We start from the raw sequence: 18,484 nt of genomic DNA, 5'->3' as shown, positions 1-18,484 counted from the left end.
AACCCACTCTGTACATGCTCAATGGCCTGCTCAAATATTTACTACTAGTCACGCTTGGGCTAAGCCAACAAAGCCCTTGGGGAGCCTAAGCTTTGCACAAATTAAGCCAAATTAAGCCGCCTTCCTTGTTTACTAGCCAATAGCAAGCTCGGCAGCTGCGCCCACAACAAACAGGCTCGTCAGATCACAACAGGTGGGGACGTTTCGCCCCTCCGAAGGGCTCCCCCCACCGCACCTCTGCTTCAGAACTACAACTCCCAGGATGCCTCGCGGGACCCCGAAATGGCGTCCCTTCCGCCCGGGAAGGGAAGGCAGAGCAGGGCCCGGGCCGCCTGGGGAGAGGCGGGGTTGGCCTCGGAACGGAAGCGGGTTTCCCTGGCAGGCAGGCTGGCAGGCAGGTACTACAGGTCAGGCCGGCCGGCCGGGCCCGGTTCCGGGTGCCACTGACTTGGCGACGGAGGAGGCGGATGAGGAGGAGGGGGAGGAGGAGGAGCAGCAGCAGCAGCAGCAGCAGCAGCGCGGGAGGAGAGAAGATGGCGGCGGACCGGGAGACGGAGGTCCCGGCTATTGACAGGAGCTTGCTGGAGTGCTCCGCTGAGGAGACTGCCCTGGTGAGAGGCCTCGGGGGGAAGGGACGCCGAGGGAAGGGAGACCGAGGTGTTTGGCCGGCCGGCCCGGGGGTGGGCGTCCGACCTGGGCATTATGAGGCCCGGCAAGGCTGACAGGTGTGTGGGTTGGGACGAGGATAGGAGGAGGGAGGCTGTGAGGGGATGCTCGGGGCTGCGGGCGGAGAAAGAGGCGAGGGGCCGGAGAGGGTGAGTTGGGGGTTTTTTTTTGGGGGGAGAGGTTAGAATTTGGGGGGGGGCGGGCAGACACTCGCTCCCCAGAAATAGGGGGTGGGGAGCCACGTCCAGTGAAGGGGACACGCAGGTGGACACGCAAAAGAAGAAGAAGGGAGTTGAGAAGACAAAGCTCGGCGAGCAGAAAAAGAAAGGGGGTGTTGCGCGTGACAAAAGGTTTTATTGCCTAGCGGGGAAGGCGGGAGGGTCTTCGCTGCTTGGCGTCGGAGAAACGGCGAGGGAGGAGGGAGGGGAAAAGCAAGTTCCCCAAACAAATAAAAATGGTCTGCGAAGTTAGGCAAGGAGTTGTGCCGCAGTGCTCCTACCGAGCATGAATCGAGAGAGCCCCGGGGTTGATTTTTCACCCTCCCTTGATGCTCCGGAGAGCAACGCGGCGGGTCTTCTGGGTCGGGGAAGGGTCGTGTGAAAGAGACCCTGACAGGTTGTAGCGGCGAAAGGGGGGCAAGAGAGGTAACCCCTCTGCAAGCAGGATCGGTTGCATGCTGCCCCCGACGAGTCCGTGGTAAGTTACGGACTTCATTCGAGGGAGCACAAGTCAGCCGGGTGAACCAAACTGCGATCTGAAGTGCGCTACTTTTTTATTTTTATTTTTATTTTTTGGCTGCTTTTTCTTCTCTAAGGCTATTGGGAATAGATTCCTTCCTGCAATAAATTTTGGGATTGATTTCTTTGACTTGTATTTAATTTGTAAACAGAGCTTCTGGTACCAGTCATAAATAGGCTATGGTGGTTGACATTAAAATATTGCATATTCGGTGGCTTCGCACTTTCCCTCCTCGTCTCTAAGTTTAAAGCCATCATGGGAAATGGCAGGTGTTCTCCCATCTAAACCACTTCATCACAAGCCTCTGTGTCTGTAAGTCACTGCTAGTGAGCGTTGCTGAGGGTATAATTGAAGAGTCTTAAGGGCAGGCTGCTTCTGTCTCTTTGGGGAATATTCTTTCTAGTTGCCCCTTAAACAGAACTCGTGGTTTTTTTTTTAATAGCTCTGAAATTGTTCATCTGACCCATCTTTTAGTTCATATGAGCAGCTCTGGGAAGCAGACAACAATTTCTTCCAGTTGCCAGACTTTAAAACTTTTAACACTCCAGTAATACATGAGCAGCCTAGTAAAAATTTGCAGTTCCCTGCAAGGTTGGAGAATGTATAGTTTGATGGAGTGTCATGGTGTAACTTTGTATAGATGGATATGGAGTTATGTTTTGACATCATTCTGTTCCTTTTGTGTGTTTCGTAAAATATAAGATGAATTAGATGTCACAAGTCAAAAATGTTCTAACAGCCTGTTCATTTTAGCACCTCATATGACCAGAATATTATATGACATGATAATATTTATTAATTTTATAACTGAGCTCCTGACTTCTTTTACCAAGTAAAAAACTTTCCTCCCAGGACTGAATTTTAGCTTTTTTTGTTGAAGTCTTGATACCTTTTCATGGTACTCTCTTGACTCCCAGAAATGTCTTATCATAATTGTTGTTACTTTATGTTTATACGTTAAGCTCAATAAATTCACAATTGAGCTCAGTAGCATCCTGTGTAATTGATAATCTTTATATTTAGACATCTTGAATCTAGTGCTTGCAGATTTGGTTCTTCCCAAACCCACAACCGTTTGCAGGATTGGCACATAGAATTGTGGAATTGGAATCTGTTTCCCATTGTGGGGCTTTTAGCAATATGGAGTGTTTTATAGTCCTCATAATAGCTATCAGTAACATGTTAAATAAAAGGTTTTAATTATTAAATAGATTGGTATAGAAAATTGAATCTTGTTAGTATGTGAAGCTCTCTGTTTCTCCTGTGGAGATTTGAAATTTTGTAGGGAACTTGTGGTAACATACAGTTGCCTTTTCTTTTTCTGTGAAAAAACAGTATGTTCTTATCTTTTGTATCTTGCACCCTTTTGTCAAACAAAGGAAAGTATATCTTGTACAGTAGAAGGCAAACTTGTAGCCGAGACACTCCTGTGTAGTCACCAAAGACGTCTAATATTCAGTTGTGTTTAACTTTTCTAATGTTATCACAAACTATGCTTATGGAATTGTTTATAGCTTTATAGGTTTTAAAAATATATATTTTATGTGACTAGTTTATTATGATTAAATGTTCTCTGAGTATACTGTACATAGAATTAAAACCTAGAAAGAATATAATTACAATGTGGCTTTAATTTTTATTTGAAATTATAAATTATTTGCACTTGAAAAATACAAGTGTTTTATTTTCGTGTAAAAAGTAGCATATTTGAATCTGTAAGCATGGTTATAGGATTTTTGCAGATACAGTATGTTTAAATATCATCAATAAACATTATTATGGCAGTAATCCTTTTGAAATAAATAGTAACAACTAATAAATACATTTGTTTATAGATAATTTGCTGCTGTTGTAAAAGCAGTAGGTGGCTCATTTGTTTTCAGCCCACTGATTAGTGATGACAAAAATAGCACTTTTAACCATTAATGACACTGACAACCTTATTTACATATTCTGTGTATTTACTGTAAATGATACTTTAAATCTACTTCATTTAAGGTTGTTTCTTAATCAAAGTGATTGTTTTTTAAAAATCTAAAATCAATGGAAGATCAAGTTCTTGAAGGTGATTAACACTGTTGAGTATCGAGGTTAACAATAATTGCACAGTTGCATTTTTAGTTGTGCTTTTATGTTAGATTTTCTGCTAAGAGGAATTAGAAAGTGGACAAGGTTCTACCAAGAAGACATTGGCTTGGATTCAGTTTAGCACTAAGTAACAAAGATTAACACTTGCGCTGTTACTTGGCACTATATTAGACGAAAGCCATGATTCAAATTGTTTAATTCAGACTCTTGAATTGTGGCTAAAATAATTTACATGCAAAAGTTGATAATTTTGTATCATTCCAGCCTGACCTATCCACAAGCACATTTATACAAATTATATGGCAACTCCTTGGCTTCTGCTTTGAGTTCACTTAAAAGTGCTATACAACTTCATCAGTAAATAAATCAGATGATCTGATTGACATATCAAGCTTTTCAAGCTAGGGTTTCCCCCCTTATAATTAATTTGTGTACTTTATGCATAATAATCATAATAAAAATAAAATAATTTTATTTATACCTTGCCCTCCCTGGCCAGAACCGGGTTCTGCATTCTGAATATGTTATCAAGTCAAAATATTTCCAGAAAATAACTGAAGTATTGGATGGAGCTGTGAAAACCCATGTTCTTTATTATTAATTATATTTGTTAGTCGCTTTATGCAAAAAAAGTCTCACAGCTAGATAAAATACAAACAGATGAAATCAAATAGAAACCAGAATGTTTAAAATGACATACAGTATAAAATTCCTAAAATGCACATCCAGCATTACAATAAAAAGGACGAGTCCTACCCTAACCCTACCCCTTTCCATTGCCAAAAATGAGCCCCAAAGAAGAAGCTAGTTTTGCTACCAGCATGTCTAAATATTAGGTTAAATTTTGGAAATGGCAAGTTTCACTCTGTATAATATTTGGTAATTCCAGGATGAAAGTAATAGGAATTGCCCATCACCTTTCTGCCCTGGGCTTGTGAAGTTTGAGAAGAATTTGGATGGTTTCTGCTAAGAAAGAGATGCAAGACTAGCTGGATCTTGTCTTGATCCAGCAAAACAATTCTTACGCTCTCTTTGTTAAGGCTCAGTGGTGGGTGTACCAAATTATTTCATTCCTTTACCGCTGAAAAATACCAGAGCTAATCAGGAAGAGCTTTCAGGATAACTTTCATGCATTTCTGTCAGAAGACAGTTGGATCCTTCCTGCATTGGTATGGTTGCTTGTTGGGGAATACTCCCTTGAACCTCCTCCCCTATTTCAGGTTGAGCACAGTTGTGCGGTGCCACTTAGCATTTTTTTTCTCATGCAGGCACAGCATAAATGTCAAGCATGGCAAGTGAGGTTACTTCAGGCCAGGCATACTGAAGTTGAATCACTTTGTGTTCCTGGCATGCCTTGAAAACCCACTTGCTTATTCTTTGTTTTTTAATGACTGTAGCTTTAAAAGAAAAGCAGTGATATAATGGGCTTTGAAGCCATGTCTTCTGATTAACACTTAAAAAAAAATATCTTTCAAAGGCTTCCATTCCTTCACCTTGGCTCTCTTCCACCCCACCCCATACTAAATGTAACACCGTCAGCAGAATTCCATTGAAGAAAACTTTAAAAGCAGTAAAACTTTTAGAGTAAACAGGATTAATACTACAGATTATGAAACTGTGCGACAAAAAGAACTTCATTGACTTCTCGTGGCTGTTGCCAAATGCAGGTTTTTTCCTGGGCAGCGCTCTTATCCAAAATGAGGTTGTTTACAAAGGCTTATGGGTTTATTTGTATGTAGTCGCACCTTTCTTTGAAAGGTTTTTGAAACTACCAGTTTTGAGGCAACAGCCACTTTTCAAAGGGTCTTTCAGCTAGTTGTGCAGTATGACTTTAGACTTGTAGTTATTGTACATCTCTGTGTACGCATTGCCACATGGTAAACTACTTTGAAACTTGCAGCTTTTAAAAGGAAAAAAGTTGACAACTGATTGATCATGGATGTGCTCAAAGTATCTCTCTGGACTGTAGACATTAAAATTGACTGAATTTTATATTGATAGTTGTAGAGATGTTATACTGCATAGGAAAGTTCTACCACCACTGTAGTATTTTCATAAAGAAATATGCTGGAAAGCTATGAAATATTTTTTAATTTGAGATGTTTGCTGATAGCCTGAATGGGTTGGGTATTGTCTCTCATTGTGTGACAGAGGCAGGAGAGCAAAGAACTCTGGGAGGCAGTGCTAATGTGTATTAACTTTTCCCCCCTTATAGAAATGGCTGCAAACACCTGATCTTCCAAAAGAAATATACAAGCACCTTGCCTACTATGTACCCAAAATTTACTGTAGGGGTCCTAATCCGGCCCCACAAAGCGAAGATTTGCTTGCGCAACAGGTTTTGCTGGGACCAATGGAATGGTACCTATGCGGTGAAGACCCTGCATTTGGCTTTCAGAAACTTGAGCAATCCAACAAACCTTCACATCTTTGTGGTCGGGTATTTAAAGTTGGCGAGCCTACATACTCTTGCAGGTAACTAGTCACTTCTTTTAAACTGTCAAGCCCCTTAACAGTTGAATGATTTGAGCTCTATTTATTTATTTATTTAAAACATTTTTAATACCACCACTCATTAAAAAATTGAGGGCAGTTTACAATAAAAGCAATCCAGTAAATCCAGTGAAAGCAGGTTCCCTGCCCAGGAACTGTCGTAGTTGGCATACCAGTTGAAGTTGAAGAAAGGCAGTTACATGCTGCAGATGGTTGGGGCTGCGTGGGAGGTGGTGTAGGAGGTTGTAACTGGATGCAGGATTTTGGCAAAAAATGCCTCCTCCCCTTTTTCTGTTAGGTCCCAACTAGATCAGGCTACATACTCATGAGGGCACAATTTTATACCCTGATCTCTGGTTCCAAAGAACAGCAAAAACCCAACCTGTTTGGGTTATTTGTGGCTGCCATTTAGTACTTTTTAATTCTTTGGTTTCTGGGCAGGTAGTGGTTTTGAACTGCAGTTTTTGTTTCTCCGTAGTTTTAGTCCTCATAGTTTCAAGTGTCACGAATCTTTGGAATTTCAGCAGCTCTTTCTCAAAATTGGGTGCCAGGAATGCAGAAGTTGTGGTGGGTTGTCCATACTTAAACACTATTTCCCCTCTCTCCCTGTCATATAAATGAGTAGGCTTGGGTCCCAACATACATACAGAACTTCCAAATTTAGCAACTTGTCAGCCTCCCCAGAGAAATATAGGGTTGTGTTCAACTAAATTTTACTGAAGAGTAGGTTCATATAAATTAATGAACACAACTAAGTTGGGGGCATTAATTTGAATGGGTCTACTGTGGGGGGACTTCAACATAGCACTATGGGAGTTGTTCCATCAGTGCAAACATTTCAGTTTGTCAGAAGGAACAATCTCCCCTCTCCTCCCAATCACACACTGTTATAGCAGTTCTCCTCTAAGCCACCCATAATGAGCACCATTATAAATTTTACCGTAATCCTTATATCTGTAGTTTTAAAAAAGCAATCGGAAAGACACACCCACATGCAGAAACAAGACTTTTCACCACGGGTATAGGGCTGTATATGAATTCAATAAATAATGATAACAATATAATATAATATAATATTTCCATCTGCATAGAAGGTCCTAGGTTGTGTCCAATATACATTACAGTCTTTTTCTCAAGCAGTTGACAGTGCAGTCCTATACAGATCTTCTCAGAAGTGTCCTATTGAATTCAGTGGAGCTTGTTTTTAGTTAAATATGTATAGAAATTCATCCTAAACATTGTGTAGTTGGTCCTTTTATTAACATATTTTTCTACTCTTTTTTTGTCAGAGATTGTGCTGTTGATCCAACTTGCGTGCTTTGCATGGAATGTTTCCTGGGAAGTGTTCACAGAGAGCATCGATACAGGGTTAGTAAGCCTATGTGTGACTTTAGTGATGTCTCATTCAGTATCAAATTTGTGACTTGGTCAAATCAAACGAGTGTATATTTTATCACACTTTCCCCCCATTACCTTTTCCTCTCCCTCTCTCTTCCTCTGCTCCCCAATGCAAATGTAGCATTACAAAAGCTATGAATCCAGTTACAGATAGGTAGCCGTGTTGGTCTGCCATAGTCAAAATAAAAAAAATTCCTTCCAGTAGCAACTTAAAGACCAACTAAGTTAGTTCTTGGTATGAGCTTTCGTGTGCATGCACACTTTCAAGTATCTGAAAAAGCTATGAAATTCAGTATGTAGGAAGTACTCCCACTTGCCTAGGCAGCCCTGATGTTTTCACGCAGATCAGTACTTTGAGTAACATTAAATGTTGCGGCTTTCAGAAACTAAAAGTTTGACTTTGAAGTTCATTTCCTTAGATTATAGGTGTAGGTGTAGGTAGAGGGGCTTAATGAGAGTAATCACAGACAATAAATGAATGCGTCAACCAGTTATGACACAGCAGCTGCCTTATGCTCACAAATAACTCAGCACTGTTATTTAAAAGAAGAAAACAGCATCTCCAGTATATCCATTTATCACTGAACATATGATGCACTAAAGGCTGAAATTAACAAATAAATAGGTATTTTGGCTGCAATCCTATGGTCCCAGACAGGGCATCCTAGGGACCATAGGATGTTTCGGTTCCCCCTGTGAGGGTGGAGGCAGTGGTCCAAACTCATGGGAGATCTGACCTAGTTTGCCCCCCCCTCCAAGCTGTCACAGGAACCTCTACAGCCCTATCTTACCAACTTTGAGCTCTGAAACCAGTAGATGCTACAGAGATGGGTCAGTGTTCCCACTTCCTTGATAATCCTTCTTCCTTGATACACACACCCCAAAAGCAGAGGGAATTAATACGACAGCCCTGGAGCCGGCTCATGTTCCTTCCTATTGGAAACAATAAGAGATAAATCATTTTTGAAAAAACAGAAAGGGGACAGGTAAAATGGTTCTTCTCCCTCTTAGCCTGAGGCCATGTGCCCAGTAGGGCTCTGGATTTGGTGGTTTGTTGATCTTCAGTCCCGCCCCCCCCCCCGGCCCAACTTTTGGATTTCCTTCCCCTTTACAGAAATTATCAGGGGTCTGCAAATGTTAATTCCTACTAATCAGCTGTGATCAGTTTTGATGGCACAACAATGCAGATACGTTGTGTATGTTATCATGTTTGTTTTTCTAAGAATGGTTTATGCCCTTTCCCATGCCCTAGGGCAGCTTACAACAAAGTCAAATGAGGTTAAAAAAAACCACTATGAAACAACACAAGTCCTTAAAACACCACACCACTGATAGTCTGAAGTTATGTACAGTGGTGCCCCGCAAGACGAATGCCTCGCAAGACGGAAAACTCGCTAGACGAAAGAGTTTTCCGTTTTGGAGGTGCTTTGCAAAACGAATTTCCTATGGGCTTGCTTCGCAAGACGACAATGTCTTGCGAGTTCCTGCTGGTTTTTCCCCCCTTTCCCCCCCTTTTTCTAAGCCGCTAAGCCGCTTATCAGCTGATCCGATCAGCAGATAAGCCGCTAAAAGCAGCTAGAAGCCGCTAATCCACTAATCCTTCAATGGGCTTGCTTTGCAAGACGAAAAAAACCGCTAGACGAAGAGAATCACAGAACGGATTCTTTTCGTCTTGCGAGGCACCACTGTAGTTCAGTCTTTGTATACTGTAGGTTGCATTATTATTATTATTATTATTATTATTATTATTATTATTATTATTATTTACTTTGAACCTGAAATTAATACAATAGCTTTCATCAGGCATTTTACCCCTTTCAGATTTTGCTTCTCTACACTGCCATCCCATAATATGCTTCATACAAGTTCACATATGAAACATAATAAATTGCAGACTTAAAGTAAGGGAAAGGCTTCACTCTCCATTCCCCTGGCCTTATCCTTAAGTTAGATCTGTTTTTGCTCTGATTGCTTAACATAGATTATAGACTCATAGAATCAGTATTGGAAGGGATCCCAAGGGTCATCTAGTCCAACCCGCTGCAATACAGGAATCCTGCCCACAGCCGACCCGAGGTTGACTTGAACTACCAACCTACTGGTTAACAGCCAGATGCACTGTCTCATTAGAATAGCTGCTAACTGAAGAAGAATGAGATAGTCCTTATCTTGTTATCGCCTAATTCACTTGCTGGAGCAGGGAGAAACTTCCTGTAATTTCTTTGGGAAGTGCATTTCTTGAAGTATGTAAGTTAGCAGAACTAATAATCATAAGGCCAACCAGTCAGTATTTTCCATAATCTAACCTAAAATTGGAACTGGAATAAGTGAGTCATGCAGTAAACTCAAGTGATTCTTGTTCTTTTATTCTATACAATAAGATCATGTCTGCTGATTTGTCTGTATGACCTCATATTTTAGTACAATATAGTAGGATCTTCTCCTGTAGGCACTTTATCACGAGTAGAGGCTTGAGCTGGAACAGAATCTATTGAACCCATGTTCATAAAAAAGCAGGCAGGACAGAACTGGAGAATACGCCCTGCTTAGCTCTAAAAGCAAGGAGAATTCTGCTTGCTATAGCTCATATCATTGATTTACCCTTACTTTGAAAGGTAATAATGACTTTCCTTCCCCTCTGCCCTTTCATAAGACTTGCTGATCCTTTGGCACTGGGAGCAGCCAGCTGTCAGGGCTATTACTGGAAGATGGAGCCTTATTCTGGAGGCGAGCCCAAAGGACATTCCTGTAGTTTCTGCTCCATTGAGTATAGGATTTGTTATACAAAACTTTAAAGCAGCCATTTAACTTAACATCACAAGGATTGGAAAACCACCACGAATCTCTAAATTGTCTCTCAGGTCTTCTTCACTGTGTCCCAGATTGCCAATCAGTTCCGGATAGAGAGTTTACCAGCCTGGTTTTCATTTATGAAGCATACTTTCTTGCTCATATTTATTTTAAAATAATGCTGTAGATGACAACATCTGGTGGAGGAGGTTTCTGTGACTGTGGCGATACTGAAGCTTGGAAAGAAGGTCCATACTGCCAGAAGCATGAACATAACACTTCAGAAACAGAAGAAGAGGAGGTAAGGATACACAGGTTTTGGAAATTAATTTGTGCTGTTGCTCAGGTAACTCCGATTTGGACAGAGAACAAAATTTGAGAGCTCACTCTCTGGCCTAACTCTAGGCCCAGCCACGCCACCCAAATGACATCTTTGCTTCCTCCTGTACAAAGCAGGAGAAGAATATATCAAGATTGTTATTTCAGTCAGGTGTGCTTTATTATGTTTTCTGTATTTAAGTATCTTGTTCTTCACTTCAGGAGCTTTTAACACTAAAATGATTTTTCTAGTCTTTCTAGCAGCCAGATCTCATAGACTAGGGCAAGCGTAGGCAAACTCGGCCCTCCAGATGTTTTGAAACTACAATTCCCATCATCCCTGACCACTGGTCCTGTTAGCTAGAGATGATGGGAGTTGTAGTAACAAAACATCTGGTGGGCCAAGTTTGCCTATGCCTGGACTAGGGTATAAGAATTTTCAAATAATTAACTTTGTGTTAAGCTTCTTTTAGCTGTAGGGGAAACGTTAGAAATTATTACCTTGATGTTAACACTTTCCTCCTTTTTTCATTTTAGGATCCTCTTGTGCATTTGACAGAAGATATGATAGCAAAAGTTTACAATATTTTTGCTATCATGTTTCAGTATGCTGTAGATATTTTAACATGGGAAAAAGAAAACGATTTACCACCTGGTTTAGAGACAGTGTAAGTAAAATTGCTGTTTGAACTTCCAAGACTGGCACAGTTTTTAATGGAAAAATGTTAGCTGCATCTTAATTCATAAATGAGATTGTGTGCCGCCTAAAAAGAGTTGCCAATGGTTTAGTCCCGTTGAAATAAGTGTGACACACATTTACATCACATCAGTTTCAGCGAGTCTTTAATGTGATCAGTTTTCTATGGATCGCACTCAGTAGATATATCTTACTTGAGAGTAAATGCTATTGTGCTCAGTGGGACATAGCTTTAACTAAACATGCTTAAAATAGCTGTTCCTTGAGGCTAAAAGGGAAATGTTTTTAATACACTTCTCTAAAGAATTATATTGATTTTTTCTTATTGAAAAGTCTGTTCTCTCTCCCTCTCCTCCTTTATTTACCAAAGAAATTAGTGGTTGGGTTTTTTTTTGTAGAATAATGCTTCTTGCCAATAGTATCTAATGCAATTTGGCACCACTATAGTAAGCTAATGTCATTGAAAATAGTGATAGGATCCAGCATATCCCGTAGGATAATATAATAACTTGGATCCAGAGAACATAAAACAAAACTCCACCTGTGCAGTAGGATGTTCCTCACTATAACTCCCTCTGCCCCTCCCCAAGTTGCTCCTGAAGCTTGGTAGTCCCTGCGGGATGGTCCACAGAGGGTCAGTTGGATTGGGAAATTAGAAGAATTTGGCAAGGCTGTCATGTACAAGCAGAAGTAGTTTTCCACTCACGCAAGGCACAGTAGTAAAATTAATCACAAGAGCCCTCCGTCTTCCTATTGCTGATTCAGTATGTTTCCTTAATAGAGATTCCAGTAAATAGAAGTATTGAAACGCTAGAGAAAATACCTTGATTGATTTAAATTAATTATATTCCTTATTCGTAATACTGTCTTTACAGTGAGAAGACGGATACTTACTTCTGCATGCTTTTTAATGATGAAGTTCACACATACGAACAGGTTATTTACACTCTTCAAAAAGCTGTCAATTGCACACAAAAGGAAGCCATTGGTTTCGCAACAACTGTAGACAGAGATGTAAGTAAGCTCTTTAGACTTCCATTGAAATATTGGATAAAAATGATTAAGCTTGGTCAGTTTAAGAGGATTTAGTCCTGTAGTTCCTTCCATATTTCCTTCCTTCTAGCTGATCAACCATTTACCTTATTTGGAGGAATAGAAGGAGCTAGGCAATTTCCAAAACAACACTGGAGCATAGTTCATTAGTTCATTCCTTGATTATACTTGCTGCAATTGGCCCTCTTGGCAGGAGCATACTTGATAACATACAGTTTTGCTCCCCCACCTCCACTTTGCAAATCATGCTGTGAAAGTTGGGACACTTCCTTCCTGGATGCCTTCCCAGCCTGAGATTCTTTGGCAATGCTTTAGCAAGTTAACTTCACAGTGAGTCTCTGGGAAAGCACTTTTTAAAATTTGAGAAAACCTCCTCTCTTCTTACACCATCCACCAAGAAAACATATTTTAGCCAGTCTTTTCTAATGTAACATAGAGGCAAAACCTGTAAAAAACGAAGTGAGGCCCTCCAATCTTTGTAGTACTGAATATTTTACAAGCAACATGCGCACTCTGAGGCTGAAAGTTCATTATGGAGGGTGTGTGGCTGGTGCTGAAATCTGAAAATAATAATAATAATAATAAAAGACCAGCCAGAGGGAAAGCACTAGCACAGGACACAAAAAAGAGCAAATCTCAAAATTATGCACAAGAATCAGTGAGTTTATTGCTCACCAATGTGTTTTGGATCAATAAACTCTTTCTTAAGGGTTATTCAACCATTTCCCTCTCATTCAATAATCAGACTGCATGTAAGATGGCTTAATCAGTTTTTAGTTTTTTTTGAAGGGTGGGAGAAAACACACCCTATGGTTGTATCTTAATTATGTCCCTGCATTCACACAGGCTCTTGGCTCCAATGAAAACCTCCTCTCTCTCCCTTCCAGTTATGGAAGCCTCTGCTAGAGTGTAATTTAGGATAAGTTTTTAACACATGAAACTCAACTAAAACCAAAATGGGCCTCAGTCTAATTCAGGGGCAGGAAACTGGATTTGCCTGTCTATAGCCCTGGTTAGCCTTAACCACCCAGAGTGATGTGATATCATAACGCGTATGCTTCTCTTTCTCTCTCTTAAAAAAACCCCTTTTATTTATTTGTTTCTTTAAATAAATCCCAGCTCAAAACATAATTTAAGGTACCGTATTTTTCGCTCGATAAGACACACCTAGTTTTAGAGGGGGAGAACAAGAAAAAAATATTCTCCTCCTCTCTGCACAGTGCCCCTTCAGCCCCTTCCGTTTCTCCTCCCGCTTTGCTGAAGGGGCGCTGCGCAGAGAGCGAAAGCTGTGCAGCGCCTCTCCAGCGAAGCGAAGCCAGGAGAGCAAGAGGGATCGGTGCGCACTGATCCCTCTTGCTCTCCTGGCTTCAGGGATAGCCGCCCAAAGCCTCCGGAGCACAGCGAGAACTCCCGCTGCGCTCCAGAGGCTTCGCCTTGCTTGCGCTGAAGCCATGGAGCCTGCATGCACTCCATCAGGCGCACACACATTTCCCCTTACTTTTTAGGAGGGGAAAAGTGTGTCTTATAGAGCAAAAAATACGGTATATAGTTATCATGAGATTGTGGATCTTTCAGAATCGCTGAGGAATGTAATAGTTTTGTTTGCTTTTTCATAGGTGATATTTGTTATATCAGCAATAAATGCAATTTACATGATAAACATATGTGAAGCATATATACATACTGCTTACTTAAACTGAACATATGACATTTTAATTTATGTTAAATATATTTAACACAAGCTTAATTGTGTTAATACGTGCTATTTAGCAGAAGTCATTGTTGGTATAGGGTTGATTTAATTCAAGCAGTCTAATTCAAGGGTTAGAAATGTAGGTGACTTCAACGTGCAATCAAAACATATTATTTAAAGTTTTAGTTATATCTTCAATTAGCTGTTAATAGCCATGTAACTGTTTAACAGGGACGCAGGTCAGTTCGCTATGGAGACTTTCAGTACTGTGACCAAGCCAAATCAGTGATAGTGGTAAGTGACATTGCTTCATTTCCCTTAACTGAATGGTATCTATCCTTACTTCATTACAGTGGTGCCCCGCAAGATGAATGCCTTGCAAGACGGAAAACTCGCTAGACGAAAGAGTTTTCCGTTTTGGAGGTGCTTTGCAAAACGAATTTCCTATGGGCTTGCTTCGCAAGACGACAATGTCTTGCGAGTTCCTGCTGGTTTTTTTCCCTTTTCCCCCCTTTTTCTAAGCCGCTAAGCCGCTTATCAGCTGATCCGATCAGCAGATAAGCCGCTAAAAGCGCTAATCCGCTAATCCTTCAATGGGCTTGCTTCGCAAGACGAAAAAAACGCTAGACGAAGAGAATCACAGAACGGATTCTTTTCGTCTTGCGAGGCACCACTGTATAATCAATTCACTGTTATAGCATATCTGCTCATTAACATTTTAAAACTGTATGTGACATTTTAAGAATGTTAAAGAAATGTTAAATGTCTCTGATGGAAGTGGCAGCATGCCTTGTAAGTCACTTGCTTGATGGTTCTATCATTCTTCAAAAACTAAAAATTGGCACAATCTACTTTAAAATTGTGGTAACCTCCAGATTAGATTACTGCAATGTATTGTACATGGAGTTGCCTTTGAAGACTGGAAACTAAATATAATTCTGATTATAATTGCTGGACTGTTAAGTGGGTATTGGGTATTGGGATGACAGCTCACAAGTGCTTAAAGTGTTGAATTGGCTCCCAGTCTTATTTCCAGGCAAAATTCAAAGTGCTGATGTTTTCCTTCAAATTGCTATACTGTTTGTGAGTAAAGATGCATAGGATTGAAAGGGAAAATGTATATTTTCAGCTCAAGTCTTCCCTATGATTCTGGGGGTCTAATGAAGAAATCCAGTCCAACATGTATGACTCATGCTAAGAAGCAAAGTTCAGCAGATACATCTACGGATCAAAAAATGTGTATTCAAAAGAGCGTAGCCATAATGTTTCTCTGCAGTCATCACTGAATTACATGCACAATGTCCAGACTAGACTGGGACCTGCATTGTGGTGAATAGATACTTGGCACTTTTGGCCTTGACTATGTCATTTAATTGCATAATGGGATTGAGGACTGAAATCTGTTGTTGGGAAAGAAGCCTTGAACTCATGGCCTCCCCATGCCTCTCAGAAAAGTGATGTGCTCTCCATCTGCAGTTACAGATAGTTGGAAGCCCTTTGCTGTAGTCATATCTGTCAGAGCCAGAAAGGGTAAGGGAAGTTGAACCTACATGTGGTGATGGACTAATTTCAATTGTTCCTAATGCTGTTTTCCTTCAGTATTAGAAACAGAATTCAAGTTTTACCATTCTTGCATTACAAAATGTAGCCATATGGTACGAGATATTGGGAAAGCTTGTAAAAACCATGAAAATCCAGTTGCCTGGGATTGTTCTATGTCTTAACTGTACAAACTTGAAAAGTGCTGCGTTTGAGCAAAACCTGTTAATGGCTTCTCTTTTCCCTGCCCTTTTTCCTTTCCTTAAGAGAAGTACCAGTCGCCAGACTAAGCCGTTGAAGGTTCAAGTTATGCATTCATCTATTGTTGCCCATCAGAGTTTTGGTTTGAAGCTTCTAACTTGGCTTGGCAATATTATTGGATATTCAGGTACTGAAATTTGAAACACTTATGATATAGCTGAAAGAGAAAAGTCATGATTGAAAAGCAGAAAATTCCTCTTTCTAGGGACAGAATGATAGACTGACATGGTCTTGTGGACATGGTGCAAACATAACAAAAATATGTGTGTTCAGGCTTATTGGTCCAGTTTACTTAAAGCATGAGGGCGAAGCTACTTGTGATGCGGAAAGTCCCTGAAAGAATCTCCCAACATCCTTTTCCTTTCCTAAAATCTGCCACAAGGGCACCTGAAGTGGGGAGAGTTTTATATTTGTCCCATGCCATTTCCTGACTGCAAGTCATCCCTATCCCTGAGCAATTTCAGGTCCCACTTGTCTGCTTTCTAAATATGATTCTCCTCTAACGACCTTACACCACTTAAGCTTTCTATGTTGGAGACAGCCTATTCTGCAAGATCATGCATATCTGTAGTACACACAAAATAAAGATGAATGCCTTCTATTTTAAGAATGTGCATGTTGGGGATTTAAATGTCTTACGTACAACTGAGTTTTATGCACAAAACGGATGATTAAAGCAAACCAGTTAATCCTTTTGGTTCACGTATTATTGTTTCTCCTTAATTAGATGGCCTTCGAAGAATATTGTGTCAAGTTGGCTTACAGGAGGGACCAGAAGGAGAAAACTCTTCTCTTGTGGATAAACTAATGCTGTCCGATTCTAAACTCTGGAAAGGTGGGCTATTCCTTCTTGTTTTAAGAATCTACCTGCACCACAGTCCGGTTGCTGGGAACGCATCTTCTTTCACACAGCTAGAGCAGCCTAGATAAATCAGAGCAAAAAGCAGCTGTGATGAGAGGGATGGGCACAGACTTTAGGTACTCAGATACGAAATTCATATATCTTAGTTTACTCCTGGTTTACTGCAGTCTTGGTGGAAGGCACTGTCAAGAGGAAAGTGCTGCTCAGGATATCATAAGAAGCAAGGCTAGAAGTAGTGAGGCATTGGTCTCTGCCAAACAAGCACCTACACCTCCAAATTTCTGGAGCAGCAGAGATGTGGACTGTGTGTGCTTCTTAATGCTATGCCACGTCTTGCTATGCTTCCTGTGCTGTACTGTGCAAGGCTTCCCCCTTTTGGACATCTTCCCACATGGCTGGTGTAAGATGCTGCTGCTACATAACAACAAAAACAATACATTGATTGATTGATTATTATTTATACCCCGTCCATCTGGCTGGGTTTCACCAACCACTCTGGGCGGCTCCCAACAGAATATTAAAAACAAGATAAATTGTTATCTTGATATCTGAAGAAGTGTACATGCACACGAAAGCTTATACCAAGAACAAACTTAGTTGGTCTCTAAGGTGCTACTGGACAATTTTTTATATATTTTTAAATATATTTCGACTGCATCAGACCAACACGGCTACCTACCTGAATCTAAAAGCAAGATAAAACATCAATCCTTAAAAACAGGGCTGCCTTCAGATGTCTTCTAAAAGTTAGATAGTTGTTTATTTCCTTGACATCTGAAGGGAGGGCGTTCCGCAAGGCAGTTGCCACTACCGAGAAGGCCCTCTGCCTGGTTCCCTGTAACCTCACCTTTTGCAGTGAGGGAACCACCAGAAGGCCCTTGGAGTTGCTTTTTTTGGTAAAACAAGTCTTTTAAGGCTGCAGTCCTAAACACACTTAATAGGGAGTGAGCCCCACTCAAGTTGTTAGGACACCTTATCTTCATGACAACTTAACAAAATGATTTAACTATTTCAGTCTCTGCATCAGCACATTGTCAAAACTTGATGATTGCTCTAAAGTTATTTGGATGGTGCTATAATATAATAGTACTCCACATTGATATGTATCTTTCTTTTTTTAAACAACAACAGGAGCTAGAAGTGTGTACCATCAGTTATTCATGAGCAGCCTACTTATGGATTTGAAGTACAAGAAGCTCTTTGCTATCCGATTTGCAAGGGTGAGTAACTTTCTTAATGAAAATTACTTTAGAATGCAAAGTGTGACTTTTCAGGTATTATTATTATTATTATTATTATTATTATTATTTATTACTTACACCCTGCCCACCTGGCTGGGTTTCCCAACAGCTCCCAACAGAAAATTAAAAGCACAATAACACGTCAAACACTAAAAACTTCCCTAAACAGGACTGCCTTCAGATGTCTTCTAAAAGTCAGATAGTTGTTTATTTCTTGACATCTGATGGGAGGGTGTTTCACAGGGCGGGCGCCACTACCAAGAAGGCCTTCTGCCTGGTTCTCTGTAACCTCAATTCTCACAGGAAAGGAACCGCCAGAAGGCCCTCACTGCTGGACCTCAGTGTCTGGGCTGAACGATGGGGGTGGAGACGCTGCTTCAGGTATACTGGGATGAGGCTTTTAGGGTTTTAAAGGTCAGCACCACATAGTGGAACACATAGATTGCTACGCTAAATCAGGCATGGCCAAACTTGGCCCCCCAGCTGTTTTGGGACTACAACTCCCATCATCCCTAGCTAACAGGACCAGTCCCAAAACAGCTGGAGGGCCAAGTTTGGCCATGCCTGCAGTAAATAGTAACAACCTGGTGCCAAAAGCTCCTTATGCATTTTGGAGTTCTGGGTTGTACATGGTATTCCTACATGCA

The 18,484-nt window shown here is 40.8% G+C and overlaps 1 protein-coding gene across 3 annotated transcripts in view; it reads left to right on the top strand.

The window, feature by feature from the left end:
• The first annotated feature begins 313 nt into the window (after positions 1-313).
• Positions 314-18,484, top strand: part of UBR2 (ubiquitin protein ligase E3 component n-recognin 2) — a 55,361-nt gene continuing 37,190 nt past the window's right edge. Inside the window, exons 1-10 of one of the 3 annotated variants that reach the window (XM_082217234.1) lie at positions 314-611; positions 5,708-5,967; positions 7,275-7,353; positions 10,361-10,474; positions 11,029-11,159; positions 12,064-12,202; positions 14,166-14,228; positions 15,741-15,861; positions 16,462-16,569; positions 17,728-17,816. In XM_082217234.1, the coding sequence (XP_082073360.1) occupies positions 468-611; positions 5,708-5,967; positions 7,275-7,353; positions 10,361-10,474; positions 11,029-11,159; positions 12,064-12,202; positions 14,166-14,228; positions 15,741-15,861; positions 16,462-16,569; positions 17,728-17,816 (1,248 nt within the window). In that variant the 5' untranslated portion in view covers positions 314-467. The remainder of the gene's footprint in view (positions 612-5,707; positions 5,968-7,274; positions 7,354-10,360; positions 10,475-11,028; positions 11,160-12,063; positions 12,203-14,165; positions 14,229-15,740; positions 15,862-16,461; positions 16,570-17,727; positions 17,817-18,484) is intronic. The other 2 variants (XM_082217233.1, XM_082217232.1) reach the window with 2 other exon arrangements.

This window comes from Podarcis vaucheri (assembly GCF_965113315.1).
Source record: "Podarcis vaucheri genome assembly, chromosome: 3".
Taxonomy (NCBI): domain Eukaryota; kingdom Metazoa; phylum Chordata; class Lepidosauria; order Squamata; family Lacertidae; genus Podarcis; species Podarcis vaucheri.
The sequence above is the reverse complement of the archived record's forward strand: the minus strand, read 5'-3'. Positions and strand labels throughout refer to the sequence as shown.